Genomic DNA, 20,851 nt, shown 5'->3' with positions numbered 1-20,851 from the left:
TTTTATAAGGGTGGGGATACCTGCAGTCAGTTGAGACTGACGAAGTCACTTAGATGAGTGATGAAACGTTTTCCCACTAAATTTTGTGTCCAGATAAACTGATTCAACTTTATGGAATTTCTTTACCTGGATTACTGAGCATGCATTAAGACACTTCCCTTTCACTCTTGCTGGTACCCCTCTGTCACAAATCACTGCTGACACTCTTCAAGACATTAGTTAATCCAACCATGATGTTCCAATGCTGTAGCCAAAAAAACTGATCATAACATATTTTTGTGGTTTTCACTATTTTTTAGTCTCTAGTTTATTTTTCAGCCATTCTGTTTTACTTGGTCTCTTGTATTGATGACAGAATGATAGTTTGTGTATTTTTATATTTGCGGTTGTTACAAGCTGTTGTTGAGGACAGTGCCAGTTGAATCACTGTATAACAAAATATGAGTGTAATTTTGTATGAATATACATTCATCCAGAATGAATGTATACAGAATGAATACATGCATGTATGTAGTACTATGTCTGTGTGAATGTATACATGTATGTATGCATGTATGTAGTAAGTGTGTTTATATGTATATGTACGTAGTATGTATTTGTGTGTGTGTGTGTGTGTGTGTGTGTGCGCTTATCCCTGTCCACTCTGAATGAAGTTCTCATCTATCTTTAGCCAACTGATTGAAGGTCTGATTGCCGGGGAAGAAGAGTTTGTGAAGGAACTGAAGGAGTTCACCTTTCACCACCTCCAGCGGCTGGAGGCCAGCCAACATGTCCCCATTAACGTCCTCAACCAGAAAGAGACCATCTTCAGGAATATGAAGGACATCCTGACACTACATGAAAGGTAAAGTATGACACACACACAACAGTGTTAAACACCAGCAACTGATCCAGGAATGTCTTTAGCATAAGTTAAGATCCATCTGAATTCTCACGGTAACCAAGCAATTCATTTTATTCGAAAATTGCAATTTTTGGGGGGGGCTTTCCCCCCTTTTCACTCCAATTGCACCTGGCCAATCACCCCACTCTTCTGAGCCATCCCGGTTGCTGCTCCGGCTGCAGACTACCACACTTCTCCTCCGATACATGTGCAGTCACCAGCCGCTTCTTTTCATCTGACAGTGAGGAGTTTCACCAGGGGGATGTAGCACGTGGGAGGATCGTGCTATTCCCCCCAGTTCCCACTCCCCCTGAACAGGTGCCCCGGCCGATCAGAGGAGGTGCTAGTGCAAGACCGCTATGCTACCTGGACACCCATGGAAATTGCAATTTTTCAGTTTTTATAGGAAGCAAGAGAATATTGACTGTAATTCATGTAGAGGTATGTGTTATATCCAAAGTATGTTTTCCAGTGTCTCTTTGCACCCTATGTGAGCTGCCATTGTCCTTGTGACGTGTGTCCTTGTGACGTGTGTCAGTGTCTCTTTAAGATGTCATTGTCTCTACACCACTATCAAAATACAGATAAAATGAGATGAGTTGACATAGCATCACATCACATTTATTCATGCCTGTAGGGAAGCTGAATACTTGAAAAAAACTTGTAAGAAGTTGCACGTCGTAAAAGACACCAATGACAGAACTGCTGCCAAAGAAGCAGGCCTGGCCTGCACCAGAAGCACTTTACATGTATATCTCCTTGTAAAGTGGTTTTGATTATTTATAATTAATTTATTGTCAACCCAGATCCATCCTTCCCGCTCTGAGAGACTGTATTACAGACGATGACGTGGCAGCACATATGGTCAAACATGCTGAGGACTTTGACAAGTACCTTCACTACATGGTGGGGCAAAGCCAGGCAGAGGCCTGCATCATGGACAAGAACATCCAACAGTATTTCAAGGTGGACATCAAGATTTTACCTTTTGCCTATTGACAAGTCTCTGGTGTCATATTACTGTACCCATAACTTCATAAATAATTTACTCTTTAACATGAAATTGAACTTTTTGAATCAAAGATGATGAATTAGAAAAAATGAATGACTGTATTAACTGGTCAGTTATTCTTTAATTTAATTAATCAATTAAACTTTGTAGACTTGGCCTATAAAACACATCAAATGTAATGCAATAGGCTTTACATGACTATGACTTTACATGATTGTGTGTGTGTGTGTGTGTGCGTGCGTGCGTGCGTGCGTGCGTGCGTGCGTGCGTGCGTGCGTGCGTGCGCATTTCAAGGTTGGAATGCCGAGGATAAGAGCCAAGCGCATGCATGTATGTGCATATTTGAGGTTGCTGAAAACGCTCAGGCAGAGAATGGCAGTTACATCATGTTAAGACAACATGGAGTATTTGTATAATTTGTCACTGTCAATACCTCAGGAAACGACTGAATCTGGCAACCCTGAAGCTCCAGACATGGACGTCCTCACCTTCCTGCAGAGACCAGTAGAAAGAATTCAGACCTACCAGGCTCTGCTTAAGGTGAGCTGGCAACTTCAACTTACATTGTTTTATCATGAATCCTTGTATGAATGCTGTTGCTTTTCCAGGCAGGTCCATAATCAGAGAAACAAGGGTACACTGGGATATATCTTATTCCACTTCCTGCACTGAACTTTGTTTTTTGTTTCTTGACTCTTCTATAACGAACACAGTAATTCTAGAAACATGGTCATTTGTGTTATCTTGAAAGTGTCTGTGGCATAGCTTCTTTGACTGTTGTTTGTTTGTATTGTTCCCAATTGTTCCTCCATTTCCACTTCCACCATACAGCACTATAACAGTGGGTGGTTGTTTGACATTTTTATTTCTGACTGTCCATTCAGGGCAATAGTCCCCCTGCATATGTTCATACTATGATATATTATCAGTGCGTTATATCTCCTAAAGATTTTATGTCAAGGAAAGGACGAGCCTGGGATGCCTGTAATAAATTACATCATATATGGAAGTCTGCCATGTCTGACAAGACAAAACTAGTGTTCTTCAGAGCATGCGTTGAAAGTATCCTACTTGATTGGTTGGAGACATGGACCATGAAAAAAGATCTTCAGGCGAGACTTGACGGAACATACACACGCCTCCTTATGAGAGTTAAGAACATCTCCTGGTGGGAGCACAAAACCAAAGCTGAAATCTGCGGTGATACACCACCTATCTCAACCACAGTTGCACAGAGGACAGCCCGTTTTGCAGGGCATTGCTGTAGAGCAAAAGATCAGATTATATCTGACGTTATCTGTATGCATCTCCCATGTCCTAACAGAGGAAGGCGACCTTTCAACTACATAGACTGTATTTCAAGAGACACTCAAATAAATGTTCGAGACCTACCAAATCAAATGGGAAACAGAGAATACTGGCGTGATGTTGTGAATTAGATTAGATTATTTTATTAGCCACACGACCAAGGCCGGTGGAATTTGTTTTTGGTATACTTTACACTCTGCAGCACAATACATACATGGACAACAACAGACACTCCACATATTATCACAAACAATACAGTTACGCAATAACAGAAATAAACATATCAGGCATAACAGGTGAATGTGGTATTTATGCCAATGGTGTGTGAGGAGGGGGCTATAGGGAGGAATTCAGAGTCCTTATGGCGAGGGGAAAAACTGTTTGCGAAGCATTTAGTCTTAGTTGACAGTGACCTGTAGTGCCTCCCCGAGGGAAGGAGCTGGAAGAAGTGATGAGCAGGATGTGAGGGTTGGAGGTGATCTTCTTTGCTTGCTTTACAGTCCGGTTAGTATGTAGAGATTCAACTGGGGGAGTGGGTTGCCTATGATTTTGGATGCCTTGTTGACAATCCGCTGCAGTTTTTTCCGTGTTTGACTGTCTGTGCTGCTGTGCCATACTGTAATAGAAGATGTTATGATGGACTCGATACATGCTCGACTGCGGTCGAAGGATGATGATGATATCTCCTATAGGGGCAAAGCTAAACATGTGAATACTGTTGAGTTCTGCTATATGCAGGCATTGCCCATTTGTGATGGTTAGTTCTTGTTTTGTTGCATTGTGTATTAAAATACACTTTTCCATACTTTATCGCAACATAGATATTAGCATGTTCTTATAATCTTAGGTAATGTAGAATCTTTGTAACAGGAAATGGTGGATACTGAAAAACAGTCACATATAAAAATGGTCTTTATGTTGAGCATCCCAGCAGACAAAATTCGTACAATGTGCAAATAAATTTGGATGTTAATAAACTGAAATTTTGGAGGTTTAACCTAACAGACCAAAATATGAATGTTCCTGTCAGGAGCTGATCAAGAACAAAGCCAAGAGCGGCCAGAGCTGCTGTCTGCTGGAAGATGTTTTCTCCATGGTCTCCTGTCTACCCTGGAGATCAGACAACATGCACCAGGTCTCCCTCATAGAGAACTACCCTGCTCCTCTAACCGCCCTGGGAGAACCTGTGCGACAGGTAACTCTTTATAAATGAATATGGCATGAGTGAATATGGCATGGTATCACATTACTGTTAATACCGTGTAATATTCACTTTTACCCAATGTGCTCTACACCTTCCAGTGCAATAATTTACTTGTGCAGCAACCTACAACAAGATCTCAGCGATATCTTTTACTTCTGTGCAATACAACATACTTCACCCCTCACAGTAATCGGAGTCATCATGGTCTACTTATAACACACCACTATCATAATACACCTTGAATATAGCTCATACTTAGATTGGTACTAATACCAAATCCTTGTTTTTTATGGTATCCTTATTTTTTGTCTTATTTATTGTGTCTTTATTTTTGTTGATTTTTTTATTTTTGTTGTTTGTGGTGGCACGGTGGCGCAGTGGTTAGTGCAGTCACCTCACAGCAGGTCCTGGGTTCGAGCCCTGGGGTAGCCCAACCTTGGGGGTCGTCCTCTGTGTGGAGTTTGCATGTTCTCCCCGTGTCTGTGTGGGTTTCCTCCGGGTACTCCGGTTTCCTCCCACAGTCCAAAGACATGTAGGTCAGGTGAATCGGCCATACTAAATTGTCCGTAGGTATGAATGTGTGTGTGTGTGTGTGTGTGTGTGTGTGTGTGTGTGTGTGTGTGTGTGTGTGTGTGTGTGTGTATATGTCAGCCCTGTGTGACAGTCTGGCGGCCTGTCCAGGGTGTCTCCCCGCCTGCCGCCCAATGACTGCTGGGATAGGCTCCAGCATCCCCACGACACTGAGAGCAGGATAAGCGGTTTGGAAAATGGATGGATGGATAGTATAGTATATGTATGTACACGTTATGTGTTGCTGAGAGCAATGTAATAAGTCAAATTCCTCATGTTAGACTTGATAGTATGGCTGAGTATAGTTGAAAATATTATTCTTATATTGTAGTCCTTAGATAACTCTTTGCCATTATTAAAATATCAACAACAGCTGAAAGCTAGTAAAGGGATGATATAGGCACTGAAGTATGTATTCTATTGGATATATACTTAATATGTTTTTTAGTTAGTTATGTATATTTTTTAGAAAATCACTGTTGTTTCCCTGGAGCAAGTTTGGAATTTAATAGAAAACACCAACGTCATGAAAGGGATCTCATGTCATGTCGTTATTTCCCTTCTCCTCTCCAGGGTGTCTTTACCGTGTGGGAGCAATCTCCGGAAATAAAGGCAACCTCCAGAGGACACCAGAGGCAAGTCTTCCTCTTCAAGGACTGTGTCCTCCTGTGTAAACTGAAGAGGGACCCCAGCATGACCACTGAAACTTATGCCTTCAAGAACAAAATGAAGGTAACCGTCATGCTGAAGTCTCCTAAATCACTTCAAAGCAAACTTTTATTTTTTAACCACATATTTTTTCTTGTTTTCAAACTCATTCTTCTGCCTGAAAATTAAACAAACTACGAAAACCTTTTTAAGAAACAAGGTTTTAAAGGATAAAGTCACTTGTATATATTCTCGTGAGTAGTGAATATTACTGATATTGCTCCCTCTTCCTCTCTCTCAGCTGAATGACGTAGAGGTGAAGGAGGCGGTGGGTGGAGATGAGAAGTCCTGGGGCTTGTGGCATGAACACAGGGGTTCAGTGAGGAGGTACACACTGCAGGGACGCTCCACCCTCCTTAAGATCTCCTGGCTGAAGGACCTGAAGGAGCTTCAGCAGCGTTCTGCTCTGACCGCCAGCTGTGAGTCTTTTTCTGTCTCTGTCCACCATCATATGGCCAGGGAGGACTGATACTAGCTTGCCAAATCCTGGTCAATTTTGACTGTGGATGGATGATATGTTGGGATGTCATTAAATATCAACAACTGAATGTTGCACATTGTTATATTGTGCAAATCTTTAGGCATTGATATATTAAAGTTACAATAAAACCATTTTTTTTGATGTCCTGATGATGCCCTATTCATCTGTTTTTGTAATGCAATACATTTGGCAACCACATGACAGCAACATCACACTCTGCTACTACTCTGCACGCCTCTCCTAAATCAGTGGGTTTGCCTTACAAATCAAGTGTATATCTTGTCACAGCCTGCAGAATGACATGGGATTCAACGTTGAATGTTTAATGCCACCCACAGTTTGATTTGATTGATTTAACTGTCGAATTTGGGCGGGGTTAAATGTCGATTTCATTGGTTTTGACTTGTGTTTTAGGCAGGCTTAAAACAGGGTTGGGGTTAGGGATTGATGGGTGGGTGAGTGGGATTAAACGTTCGACGTTGAATCCCACCCTGTTCTGCATGCTACAGCCAGGTAGTCCTCTCACAATTGGCAAACAACTTTTTTTAGTGATATAAAATCAAAGTGAGGGGAGTCCTTGATTTGTGACGAAAAACATCACCCAGATGCCCATTTATTTCCATAAAATATTTGAATTACATGAGATTTTGTTGCCATTCTTATTAGGATTGAGTGTCATTATTATTATCACTATTGTTGGCAATTTAACAAGTTTATTAGCTGGTCGATGTTTTTTCTAGGTTATCCAATATAGTATATCGATAAACATTTGGAAATGTTTCTGATTATTGATACTTAAAAAAGTGATCGATGGGCTTGCGGGTGTCGTGGCGGTCTATTCCGTTACCTACCAACATGGGGATCGCTGTTTCGAATCCCCGTGTTACCTCCGGCTTGGTTGGGCGTCCCTGCAGACACAATTTGCCGTGTCTGCGGGTGGGAAGCCAGATGTGGGTATGTGTTCTGGTCGCTGCACTAGCACCTCCTCTGGTTGGTCGGGGCACCTGTCCGGGGGGGGGGGACTGGGGGGAGTAGCGTGATCCTCCCATGCGCTCCATCCCCTTGGTGAAACCCTCGCTGTCAGATGAAAAGAAGTGGCTGGTGACTTCACATGTACACATGTATCAGAGGAGGCATGTGGTAGTCTGCAGCCCTCCCCAGATTGGCAGAGGGGGTGGAGCAGCAACTGGGATGGCTCGGAAGAGTGGGGTAATTGGCCAAGTACAATTGGGGAGAAAAAAAGGGGAAATTAAAAAAAACAAACAAACAAAAGTGATAGATGACAAGCCTAATGATGTGTTTGATTCTCTTCTCTGTCGTATCTCTCATGAAAATGTATCACTCACACAATCATACTAATAAAAGGCACCTTTATGGGATAGAAGTAATAGTTTTTATTAATAACAGTATTCGAAACCAAGGAAAATTCAAATAAATAAATGAAAAAGATGAGTAAAGCAGAAAAGAACAAATAGCTGAAACAATAAATGTCCCAACCATAGTAAATGACAGAATAAATGGATGAGAACAGAATGAATTAAAAAGTAGATAAGGCAACAAGGATTAAACAGAAAAAGTCAACAATCATAAACCCTTGCGATAAAAGTAAATTGTATCAAGTAATTTGAAAGACAATAGTGACTTCACCAGCCTGACTTGCTCAGTAAGATTCAAGAGATTCAAGATTCAAAGGTGTATTCGTCACATACTTCACATACAAGTACAATGAGCAGTGAAATGACTCCTGGCAAACTCCAGAAACTGTACAACAAATATAAGTGGAAACAATAAAATAAGAATAGAATAGAATAGAATACACCAAAATGTAAAAAAATTTAAAAAGCTTAAAATGCAGGGAGTATACAGAAGGTAGTATATCTCAATAGATACCTACATATGTACAACGTGCAAATTACTATAGAAATGCAAGTGTGCAAATAGTCTAAGTAAAGCATTAAGTGTTGGAGGCAAAGTGACAGTAGTGACAGGTTCTTATTTGTACACACAGTGTGAGTTATAAATGTAATTGTTATTTTGTGTTTAGTGCTCTTATAGCCTGGGGAGAGAAACTCCTTCTGAGTGTCAGTGTTGACCTTGTGGCTGCGGAGGCATCTGCCCGATCGCAGCCACTGAAACAGTCCGTAATTGCGATGATGGGCTCCATACTAATCCTTATACACCAGGCAGTGCAGGAGCAGGGCTAGAAGTCCTGTAGGGGGGTGAGTGTAGTTCCTTCCAGTGGTATGCTCAGCCGACCATACCACTCTCCGCAGGGCTTTTTGTCTTGAGAGGCACAGTTCCCATACTGGAGTACCTCCAAGGCCAAAAGGCCCTTAGAGCAAAAAGGTGTTCACCTTTAGTTTTTAGCCTGGGAACTGGAACAGCTAAAAGAGACTTGCTGAGATTCTTCAGGCTGGCTCTTAAAGGATCTTAAAAGGAGATCACACTTGGGTTTTGATGCCCTGCCGCTGAATTCTGACCAACATGGAATGCTCAGTCTCTGATGAGGTGTCTTTGTGCCAACAGGCCCACCAGTGTTTGAGGTCCTCCTGTCTGACTGCACAACGGCCATAGGACAGACAGTCAAACTTACCTGCAGGGTCACAGGGTCACCCAAGCCAACAGTCAACTGGCTCAAAGGTATGAAAGTAAAGCGTTCTTGAGGTTAAACACAGTTCATGTTTGCTCATTTAATGTTAGCTCAACATTCTGGATGTAAATCTTCCAATCCAATAAAGGAAATTTTTTCCCAAAAGATATCTTTGTCTTTGAAAAGGAAAGAACTCGGACAATATTAGTTATCCTTTATGTCAAAGGCACATTACACAGTGAAGTTACAGGAACAGAAATTTTGAAGCAAAACCCTTCAACTTTGTTTTCTTTCCGGCTAATTTATTCAGTTTGCCAAGAGTCCCTGTCTTACCCTGATAGTCTCATAAAAATAATGTGTACTTCCTAGATGGACTTCACCTTGAGGATGATCCCCACCACATCATCACTGAGGACCGAACAGGCATGTGTACTCTCATCCTGGACGGTGTCATGCCAGATGACTCCGGCCAGTATGTGTGCTATGCTACCAGCTGCCTGGGCAACGCTAGCACGCTGGCCAGGATGGTGGTGCAGGGTGAGCTGTTAGCACCGACACACTCCTGTCAAAGTATCATGTCCCTTGAAGGGCCTTGTCTGTGGTTGTGCTTATTAACTGTACTTGAGAATGTATAACACAGTAATAAAAAGGAAAGGTTGCACGCTCTGTACAGCAAGTACAGCTTTAATTGGCCAATGTTTAGGCAGCAAGCCATCTTTGTCAGGGTTCGAACATCGCTCTCATACCAGTGCATAAACAGTACATGGCCAACAGTATGTGGACACCCCTTCTAATTTGTGGGTTTGGCTATTTCAGCCACACCCATTGCTAGCAGGTCCATAAAATCAAGCACACAGGCATGTAATCTCCGTAGACAAACATTGGCAGTAGAATGGTGTATAGGCAATCTTATGGACCAAATTTGCCTTGAGGATCCAGGTATAATGTATGCAAATAGACACACTCTGAATTACAGTGCAAGCAAAGATTATAAAGATCCGATGTAAAAATAAAAAAATATATATTTTAAAACAAAGTATGTTTTGTCGCAATAGCCCCAATAGTTTTCTATAACTAGAAACAAACAAACAAAAAAGATTCTGTAAAATAAGCTGATAAACTGACAAGTAAGTATGGTCAAAAACTATATGTTACCGCTCTGACTGGGGCCTACCTGAGCTCTGACTACCTACCATGGTATAGGAGTGGTAAAAGGGAGATGTGGGGGGGGGGAAGGGGGGGTAGACCCAGCCAAGACTCCATATTGGATTACCATAATGAAATATAATAATTAACTCATATAAAACTAAACCCAGCACACAAAGAAGTTAATAAATGGAACATCTAATGGGGCAATAAAGATACAATTTTGACCATATTCTAATATGAGGAATTCGGCTCCTACAAATAGGTTGTACTGAAGAGCTCAGTGAATTTCAACATGGCACTGTCATAGGATGCTACCTTTCCAACAAGTCAGCTGGTCTGATATCTGCCCTGCCCTGCTTGAGCTGCCCTGGTCAACTGTAAGTCTGTTATGGTGAAGTGGAAACATCTGGGAGCAACAACAGCTCAGCTGTGAAGCAGTAGGCCACACAAGACCACAGAACAGGACCGCTGAGTGCTAAAGTGGATAAAAATCGTCTGTCCACGGTTGTAGCACTCACTATTGAATTCCAAACTGCCTCTGGAAGCAAAGTCAGCGCAAGAACTGTTTGCTGGGCACTTCATGAAATGGGTTTCCATGGTCAAGCAACCGCACACAAGCCTAAGATCACCATGTGCAATGCCATGTGTCAGCTGGAGTCATATAAAGCTACAGCATACAGGGAAGGCCCTTTCCTATTTCAACATGACAATGTCCCAGTGCAAAAAGTGAGCTCCATAAAGACATGGTTTACTGTGTTTGGTGTGGATGAACTTGACTGGCCTATACAGAGCCCTGACCTCAACCCCATCCAACACTTTTGGAATGAATTGGAACACTGACTGTGAGCCAGACCTTCTCCCCTACATCAGTGACTGACCTCACTAATGCTCTTGTGGCTGAATGGGAGTGAATTCCCGCAGCCATGTTCCAAAATCTAGTGGAAAGCCTTCCCAGAAGAATGGAGGCTGTTATAGCCGCAAAGTGTGAACCAACTCCATATTAATGCCCATGGTTTTTGAAGGAGATGTTCAACGAGCACATATGGGTGTGATGTTCAGGTGTCCGCATATTTTTGGCCATGTAGTGTCGGTTATACAGTTAGTGACACCTCTGAGATGTAAGACACAACAATCAGATCCATTTGGGCCATATACTGTATAAGAAGAAAGAAAGAAAATATTAGTAAAAATAATAAGAATGTTTGTGATAATCATCTTTATAGTACACAACATTTGTAAAATTCTGTACAGACAACAGATAAAAGCCAGTAGTATGCAATTTTAAAAAAACATATGAACAACAAGATTTTTTTTAAAGAAGAATAAAGGAGGCAGATATGGCTGAAATAAAATCATTCATAAGAAGTGGTCCAGACTGGATTTGGTTGGTTGGTTTTTCGTTCTAGCTCCACCCCGGTTTGTGAGTCGTCTGGAGAGCGCCTGTCTAATGGAGGGAGAAGATATCCAGTTGGTCTGCTCTACCCTCACTGCTCCATTACCACGAGTCAGGTATGGAAAAGACAGAGACCTCATAATGCAAATCCTAACATGGATTTGCTGCGGTGTGCATCCTAAACATGTCCAATTCATGTTCACCATGTGGCAGGTGGTTGAAAGATGGCAGAGAGTTGAATGATTGGCAGAAATTCCACATTATGAACAACGCCCGCAGTGGAATCCTGACTCTTACTATTATCAATCCGACGGAGACAGACATTGGACTGTATGAGTGTGAGGTATATGACCCATATCTTTTTATCTGCTAACAAGATGTATTGAGTTCAGGGCACTTCTTCCTAAGATACGTTGAATAATTTTCTTCTATTTCAGCTTTGGAATGAGTTAGGCTGTGTCAAGTGCAAAGCAGGGCTGTGTCCTGCCTACGTGCCGCCTATTGACTATGAAAATGACCAACCACAGGACTTGTCTCCTAAAGGTAGGACTATCCCAGCCAATCAAGGTAAATGTCCGCTTCATAGCATGCAAACCCTTGAGAGGGGTTTCACATGGATGCCTTTCGATACTCTTGTTGCCCGACAAATAATAGCTAAACACGCTTAGGTTTTTTTTTTTTGTATCGGGGCACTTGAAATTAGTTCAGTGTCCATTTAAGAGGGAATCAAAAAAAGCACATGCCATGGCCATATTCCTGTTTCACCTTATTCCATCTCTTCACTATTTTTTGTATCACCACTTCATATCATTTATCCTCACTTTTTAGCACTTTCCAACACCTTCCCTTCAATTTCGATCCTCAACCCTTGTTTTGTTGTTCTTGATTCCACCACGTTTGCCAAGTTATCTCATTACTAGATCACTCCTTTTTAATCACATTTCATTCCACACATCCTGACACCATCAAGGACTCCTGCTACTTTGCCATTCAACACACACCATACATCTCAACATATGCTCATATGCATGAAAAAAGACATTGATACATTTGATGTATTAGATGTTTTTTTTTCATGTACGTTTTCATCATGTTTCCAATTTCCAGAGCTGAGTTGGGTTGGAACGGACTGGGTCATTCTCCTCCATCTGATAGATAGATCTTGGTGGTCCAAAAGTCAGTCCACACCAGGAAGCAGCAGTTTAGATTTTATGATTATTTTATATGATACTACTAAAAAACCGTGAACTATATCATTATTTAAATTTGAATAGCAGTGGTTAAGATATAGTTTAATAATTGATATAATCCCTATTTACTTTCTCATCACTCTCATTCACATACAGGGCATGAAATAGAACAGAATAGAATCTGACAAATGACAAGTACCTGAATCTGAATCTGAGAGCTGTATACATCAGTTGGACTCTGGATGACCTTTGGATTACACTTTTCTCACTGACATAATTCATTTCCATGTGACTTTTGGACACCAGTCAGCCATCTTCGCCTATCCATTCTGTGTAACCTTCCTGTTTTTCCCACCTTACTTCCTTCAGTCTCAAAGCAGGAAATTCCTCACACGGACCTTTCCATGTAAGTTATCATCATCATGGTAACAAATAACCATTCTAAATACATTGAGTCCCTTTTTTTTTTACCTGTTGTCGACGCATGCCCAGCTAACTCCTCACTCCTACCAACACAAGATGGTCATGTGCTGGGCAGGTGACCCTAAATTACCCCTAACCCCTCACCCCTTGGTAGGAGTTAGGGTGGGTGGATTAGTGGGGTTTGCCCCACTACTCTTGAGGTAAGGAATTTGTTTGTTATCTCCACTCCTGGTATGTAAAGGTACAGTACCCTGTCAATTTTTCCTTTGCTTGTTAGGAATTTTAGATATGCAGCATTACTTAACATAAAAGATAAACTCAAACTGTAAATTCTTGTATAGATACTTTGCAGTGATGATGCCATCTTAGAAACATTGAGCGCCATCTGAAAAGTGTCTTGGTTTCCTAGATGCAGACTCAGAGGGCTGGTCCACTGCCCTTGTGAAAAAGTGGTTGCAGACAGACTTGAGCCCCACGTCTATTGCGAAGATGGTCTTTACTCCTGGAGACCCTGAACAGTAAATTAAACCCCTGGTTAACACGTTGTTCCTGATAAATGTATAGACATATGACTACACAACAGGCCGAGACATATTCAGAAGAGGTTCTGTAATATTTTTAAGACATCTGCTAATGTTAAGTGTGTTGTAAACACCTATAAGTGCTCTATTTCTTATTAATCACGTTTCACAGCTACTTATTATAACATGTTATTGTTAACTTTCCTCCTGATCAGTGCAGCTTTGTGTTATGTCTTTCTTTTGCGTCCATGGTATTATCTGTCTGTCTACCATGTCACTCTAAAGGAATGAGTGTAGTTCTGAGGAGGGTGTCGTTCCCACGGCCACCACGGAGCAGGTGGTGCATCTGCCCATGTATTACCCAGAGGAAGAAGAACAAGAACTGTACATCTCAGAGTCCATGCAGGAAATACCCAACGGTACTCTTCTCATGCAAAGATTGTGCTTCCTTATTCAGAGTGTTATGACTGCATCAGCTGACCCACTGAATATAGCTGAGTCAGCTGTATTTTCATAACACTTTAAAAATGAAGGAAGAACAGAAACAGAAGGAGTAAAACATTCGAAAAGCACAAATAAAAGCAAAAAGAGCAACAAATTGTTAGTAAAATTGTAATTATAAGTCAGACAGACTCACTGAAAGCCCAGTGAATAAAAAAATGTTTTTTTAAGAACGTCTATGGATTCAGCAGATTTGATGTATAAGGCTTTACTGACCCATCTCATGTCCTTTTCCAGCTCCACCATCTGTCCAGGTACCTGCTGAGGACCTGAGCGTGGAGCCTGGTCAGTCGTGTATCTTCACGGCCATCATCACAGGAAGACCAACCCCACAGATAAAGTGGTACAAGGTAGGAGCTCTGTTGATCAGACAGCCTTAAGCCAGGCAGGCACTGTACGATTTAAGTAATCTTGTTCATTGCATTAACTCACACTACACGTTTAAATTGCCTGTTCCGCATGGCCAAAGCCTATGATGTCTATGCTCGCACTGTACGCTCCAGTCAACACACCACAACGTGGATGCTCACACTGCATGTTTACACGGAAAACTCCGAACAATTTTGTCCATTGACAATTCCAACAAAGTTTTATTCAAACAATAGGGCTGCATCCTCCAAAATGCTGAGTTGCTGATTATTTTATTTTCAAGTTTAATTTAAATTTTTAAGACATGTTTGTGAAGAAGACTAGGAGTAAAGTCCAGGTTGCAGGCAAGGTCGGATTTGACACCATGGCAAAAACCCTATTTAAGCTAATATAATAAGCTACTGTTGCCTGAGCTAGATCCATCTGGTGTCCATACATCCAGTCCACTCTATGCGCTCTCTTGTCTGCGCCATATTGTTATTGTTGGCTCATGTAGGCGCACTTAGTTATCTTCACACTGAATTTTGGGAAATGGGCTCATGATACCACCCAAACTGCAAGACAATAAACAAAAATTTCTTACATGCCAGAAATCCATCCAATTGTCTGACAGCCAGATCACTGATCGCTCAGGCAATTAAACGTGCATTGCGACACCCCTCAAACTGCACGTCAAAAGACAGCCAGTGAGGTGGAAATTCGGCCCAACTCTAGAATGAGTCGGCGATGGCCAAATCGGGGTTAAAATCCGACTGAACTCGTACAGTATCTGCCCAGCTTTACTTTGATGAACAGCAGTTGTCAAAACACTTTTTTTTCCAGCATGAATGTTCATTATCAGTGTTGCCAAAGCATTTGCGTCCAATAAGACAGAATAACTTGAAACATAATAACAGCTTATCAGAAGAAGGTGCCATGGTGGCTTAGTGGTTTGCACTGTTTGATTCCTGTGTTTGATTCCTTTCCATCTTTGTTGAGTTTGCATGTGCTCCCTGTGTTTGTATGGGTTTTCTTCCCATAATTCATAGTTACTATAAAGTACCATCGTAAAACCATGCAGTATTATGGTAAAGAGTATAACAACCATAGCTACTTTCAATCAGTGCAGTAAAACCATGGTTACCACATAAACACCAAAGTAAATCATATTGAATTTACAAAGATCTAGACCCATAAGGCAACATTTAACTGAATAATGAACCCATCCAAAAAAAAAAAAATCAAAATTTTTTTATATATAACAGTCAAAAATAATTCACTTCAGTTTAGGCCCAATAAAACTCCTGATTGGAGTTCTGGTTTCTTGATTCGAATATTCCAGATGAGATTCTTTGATTTGTTTCGCAATTGATTCCACTCTTCTTTTGCTTATTGGAGGATGGGGAGGAACTTTCATCCAATGAGAATGTGGAGATTGTACAACATGGTGCCCGTTGCTCGGTGACCATTATTTGCCCTGAGGGTGAGGACGGTGGCATCTACACCTGTTTTGCCTACAATGACTCTGGGCACGCTTCCTGCCAGGCCCAGCTTACTGTGGAGGAAGGTAAATATTATTAAATATTCACCCTACACAAGTTTTTTCTAGTTCTTAAAGCTACAGTCCTAAAGATTTACATGCAAACAAATTTCCTTTTTTATACCTTCTTTTTTTAACAGTGTTTTTATTGACTGCTGCTACTGACTGCTTCGTCAGTACCTTCATTCATTGTTTCCAACATTTTTTAGCATGCGTTTCCTATTTTTGGCATTGGTGAGGTCTGGAGACCAAAAAAGACATAGATTGTTAAAATTGGGGAGATTAATGGTGATCTGGAGAAGTTCTGATTTAATTTGCAGTGGAGCTATGAAAGTCTGGCCTTTCAGTGCGCTGCCATAGCCGGAAGTCGTTTTTTTTTTTTCTGCCACTGGCATGACAAAGACAATAGCCAACACAAGAATATTCAAATCATGAAACTTTTGTAGTCATTCAATTTGTTTACTGTCAGGAAGGTCTTTCTCAGAAAAATCATACAGTGCAAAGTGTTTTATGTCTTCATCGTAGCAGCCAAATGTGGAAGGAAAAGGCTTGCCATCCTTCAGGATTGTTGCTCTTGGTCCATTCCCATATTTCCAGTTTAGAACAACACTTAAGAGTGATACTGGGAGATAATCACTGACTTAATGATAAAGATGGATTACTGTATGTATCAAGCACTGCAGAAATAGTGAGTGAGACAGCTAGGAAAGTACTTGGTGTGTCATCAGGACAGGAGAAGGAAGACAAGGAGACTTGGTGGTGGAATAAGGAAGTACGGCAAAATATACATAGGAAGAGGTTGGCAAAGAAGAAGTGGGATAGTCAGAGAGATGAAGAAAGTAGACAGGAGTACAAGGAGATGCAGTGTAAAGCGAAGAGAGAGGTGGCAAAGGAAAAGGTGTATGGCGAGTTGTATGAGAGGTTAGACATTAAGGAAGGAGAAAAGGACAGATTGGCTTAACAGAGGGACCGAGCTGGGTAGAATGTGCAACAGGTTAGAGCGATCAAGGTTAGAGATGGAAATTTGCTGAGAAGGTGGAAGGAGTACTTTGAGGGGCTAATGAATGAAGAAAATGAGAGCGAGAGAAGGGTGGATGATGTGGGGATAGTGAATCAGGAAGTGCAGTGGATTAGCAAGGAGGAAGTGAGGGCAGCTATGAAGAGGATGAAGAGTGGAAAGGCAGTTGGTCCTGATGACCTACCTGTGGAGGCATGGAGATGTTTAGGAGAGATGGCAGTGAGGTTTTTAACTAGATTGTTCAAAACAATCTTGGAAAGTGAGAGGATGCCTGAGGAGTGGAGAAGAAGCATGCTGGTACTGATTTTCAAGAACAAGGGTGATGTGCAGAACTGTAGCAACTACAGAGGTATAAAGTTGATCAGCCACAGCATGAAGATATGAAAAAGAGTAATAGAAGCTAGGTTAAGAGGAGAGGTGATGATTAGCGAGCAGCAGTATGGTTTCATGCCACGAAAGAGCACCACAGATGCGATGTTTGCTTTGAGAATGTTGATTGAGAATTATAGAGAAGGCCAGAAGGAGTTACACTGTGTCTTTGTAAATTTAGAGAAAGCATATGACAGGGTGCCGAGAGAGGAGGTGTGGTATTGTATGAGGAAGTCGGGAGTTGCAGAGAAGTATGTAGGAGTGGTGCAGGATATGTATGAGGGAAGTGTGACAATAGTGAGGTGTGCAGTTGGAATTACAGATGGGTTCAAGGTGGAGGTGGGATTCCATCAAGGATCGGCTCTGAGCCCTTTCTTGTTTGCAATGATGATGGACAGGTTGACAGACGAGATCAGGCAGGAGTCTCCGTAGACTATGATGTTTGCAGATGACATTATGATCTGTAGCGAGAGTAGGGTGCAGGTTGAGGAGAACCTGGAGCGGTGGAGGTATGCACTGGAGAGAAGAGGAATGAAAGTCAGTAGGAGCAAGACGGAATACACATGCGTGAGTGAGAGGGAGGACAGTGGAATGATGATGATGCAAGGAGTAAGAGGTGACAAAGGTGTATGAGTTTAAATACTTGTGTCAGCTGTCCAAAATAACATGTAATGCAGAAGAGAGGTGAAGAAGAGAGTGCAGGCAGGGTGGAGTGGGTGGAGAAGAGTGTCAGGAGTGATTTGCGACAGAAGGGTACCAGCAAGAGTTAAAGGGAAGGTTTAAAAGATGGTTGTGAGACCAGCTATGTTATATGGTTTGGAGACATTGGCACTGACGAAAAGACAGGAGGCGGAGCTGGAGGTGGCAGAGTTGAAGATGCTAAGATTTTCATTGGGAGTGACGAAGAAGGACAAGATTAGGAACGAGTATATTAGAGGGACAGTTCAGGTTGGGTGGTTTGGAGACAAAGCAAGAGAGGCAAGATTGAAAGGGCTTGCGCAAGTGTGGAGGAGAGATGCTGGGTATATTGGGAGAAGGATGTTGAATATGGAGCTGCCAGGAAAGAGGAAGGCCAAAGAGCAGGTTTATGGATGTGGTGAGGGAGGACATGCAGGTGGCTGGTGTGGCAGAGGAAGATGCAGAAGACAGGGAGAAATGAAAATGGATGATCCGCTTTAGTGACCCCTAACGGGAGTGGCCAAAAGTAGTAGTAGACTGTATATATCAAGCTAGGAGGTTTACATACCATGCATTAGGGTTCTAGTACTTGAGTATGGACTCTTGTCTTGAGTTCGCATTTCGGAGGTTTCGATCTCATCTACACTTTACAGCTTAATGACTCAGACTTGACTCGGTCTTGACAGTGTGAACTTGTGATACTTTTTCAAGAACAGTCGACTACAAAATTTTAATTTACTTTTTTATTTTGAAATGTATGGCAAAATCTCCGTCATGAGGTCAATAAAGTGTGACCTAATCTAATTTGCTTATTTTTTATTAGTAATTATTCATTATTAGTAATAATTCATATCTCTGAAACACTGTGAAGGGTAAAAAGTCTGAATGAATATTGCATTGTAGTGAAATTTGGATTTCTACTAAAATGGTAGGCTACTACAGTTACGGCCATGATGTTTGATTGGATTTGTACTGTTCTTGCGTCAGACTTTAAACTAGTTTGGCCCCATTGGTCTTGAGTTGGACTTTCCACCGTAATGTCTTGGACTTTGACTTGATAAGCTTCATTCTTGAATTTGACTCAGACTCGACCCCATAAAGATCTGGATTGGAATTGGTCTTGGCTACAAGGCTACTAGGTGCCAACGGTCCTTTTGCTGTTTTGGTCTCCCTGTAGCCCTACTGGAGTCCCAGGAGAGAGAGGTGGAGCTTGGGAAGAGAAGGAAGTTGTTCTCCGTCTACGACGTCCATGAAGAAATTGGAAGGTGACCACTGTGAATGGTAATGATTTAGCCACAGTTGACCATTGCTCCTGCAGAGATTCAGCATTACCTCTTTATTCTCTCCACGACTTAGGGGTACATTTGGGGTGGTTAAACGTGTGGTCCACAGAAGGACGGGTGAAGTTTTCGCCGCCAAGTTCCTTCCTCTCAGGAGCAGCACCCGGACCAGGGCCTTCCAGGAGAAAGACCTGCTGTCCCGCCTCGCCCACCCCAGAGTGGCCTGTCTGCTGGACTTCTTCTGCACCAGACACACCCTGGTCCTCATCACAGAAGTGTATCCTTCATAATCCATGCCAAGAAAAATCAGACATCAGTTAAAATTCCAATTTAGATTAGATTTAGACTAGATTCAGCTTTATTGTCACTGCACAGAGTACAAATATTAAGACAATGAAATGCAGTTTGAAATCTAACCAGACAGTACAAAATAGTACAGTAAAGTGCAAAGTGTAATGTATACGGGTGTACAGAGGTAATATAGAATGTCAATAGTATGACTACTGGGATGAGAGTCGGCACCTCCAAGTCTGAGGCCATGGTTCTCTACCGGAAAATGGTGGCTTGCTCCCCCCAGGTTAGGGATGAGTTGTTGCCTCAACTGAAGGAGTTCAAGTATCTCGGGGTCTTGTTCACGAGTGAGGGTAGGATGGAGCGGGAGATTGACAGGCAGATTGATGCAGCATCAGCAGTAATGCGGACGTTGTACTGGACCATGGTGGCAAAGAAGGAGCTAAGCCGGGAGGCAAATCTCTTAATATACCAGTCAGTCTTCGTTCCAATCCTCACCTATGGTCATGAGCTTTGGGTAGTGACTGAAGGGTGAGATTGCGAATACAAGTGGCTGAAATGAGTTTCCTCCGTAGGGTGTCTGGGCTCAGCCTTAGAGATAGATTGAGGAGCTCGGACATCCAAAAGGAGCTTGGAGTAGAGCCACTGCTCCTTCGCATCGAAAGGAGCCAGTTGAGATGGTTCGGGCATCTGATTAGGATGCCCCTTGGGTGCCTTCCTTTCGAGGTTTACTGGGCACGGCCAACTGGGAGGAGACCTTGGGGTAGACCCAGAACTCGCTGGAGGGACTACATGTCCAATCTGGCCTGGGAACGCCTTGGGATCCCCCAGGAGGAGCTGGAGGGCACTGCTTGGGAGAGGGACATCTGGAGTGCCCTACTTAGCTTGCTGCCACCGTGCCCTGACCCTGGAAAAGTAGCTGAAGAGGAGAGAGAATAGTATGACTATATAATATGTAGTCAAGTCAATTTTATTTGTAGAGCCCAATATCACAAATTAAAAATTTTCCTCAGGGGGCTTTACAGCATTATTATCCTGTCCTTAGACCAGGGGTGGACAATCTTATCCAGAAAGGGCCAGTGTGGGTGAAGGTTTTTTTTCCAGCCAAGCAGCTACACACCTGATCCGACTAATCAACCAGTAGAGCAGCGGTCGGGAACCTATGGCTCGCGAGCCATATATGGCTCTTCCGGTGACGGCACATGGCTCCCAGACAATTTTGAGTTGAAAATTATTTTTTTTTCAAAAAAATCAGTTTGGAACTGATTTTAAAATACTTGTGATATTTCTTAATAATACTGTGTCATTTTAAAGTAAACAGAAATTAGTTTTGAAGATAAATTTCACGGGTCACGGGTCACCCGTGGGTCGGGTCGGGAACCAATGGCTCGCGA

The 20,851-nt window shown here is 42.2% G+C and overlaps 1 protein-coding gene across 1 annotated transcript in view; it reads left to right on the top strand.

The window, feature by feature from the left end:
• The window catches only part of obscna (obscurin, cytoskeletal calmodulin and titin-interacting RhoGEF a), a 142,957-nt gene that overhangs the window by 84,954 nt on the left and 37,152 nt on the right, over positions 1 to 20,851 (top strand). Inside the window, 17 exon segments of the mRNA XM_056276899.1 lie at positions 671 to 844; positions 1,690 to 1,849; positions 2,334 to 2,435; positions 4,234 to 4,398; positions 5,551 to 5,709; positions 5,927 to 6,104; positions 8,693 to 8,806; positions 9,126 to 9,293; positions 11,312 to 11,414; positions 11,512 to 11,641; positions 11,736 to 11,841; positions 13,321 to 13,445; positions 13,740 to 13,851; positions 14,171 to 14,283; positions 15,680 to 15,848; positions 19,064 to 19,151; positions 19,243 to 19,443. Of these exon segments, the coding sequence (XP_056132874.1) occupies positions 671 to 844; positions 1,690 to 1,849; positions 2,334 to 2,435; positions 4,234 to 4,398; positions 5,551 to 5,709; positions 5,927 to 6,104; positions 8,693 to 8,806; positions 9,126 to 9,293; positions 11,312 to 11,414; positions 11,512 to 11,641; positions 11,736 to 11,841; positions 13,321 to 13,445; positions 13,740 to 13,851; positions 14,171 to 14,283; positions 15,680 to 15,848; positions 19,064 to 19,151; positions 19,243 to 19,443 (2,367 nt within the window).

This window comes from Lampris incognitus, chromosome 3 (genome assembly GCF_029633865.1).
Source record: "Lampris incognitus isolate fLamInc1 chromosome 3, fLamInc1.hap2, whole genome shotgun sequence".
In the NCBI taxonomy this organism is placed as follows: domain Eukaryota; kingdom Metazoa; phylum Chordata; class Actinopteri; order Lampriformes; family Lampridae; genus Lampris; species Lampris incognitus.
Note: the sequence above shows the minus strand (reverse complement) of the source record. Positions and strands in the feature narration are given on the sequence as shown.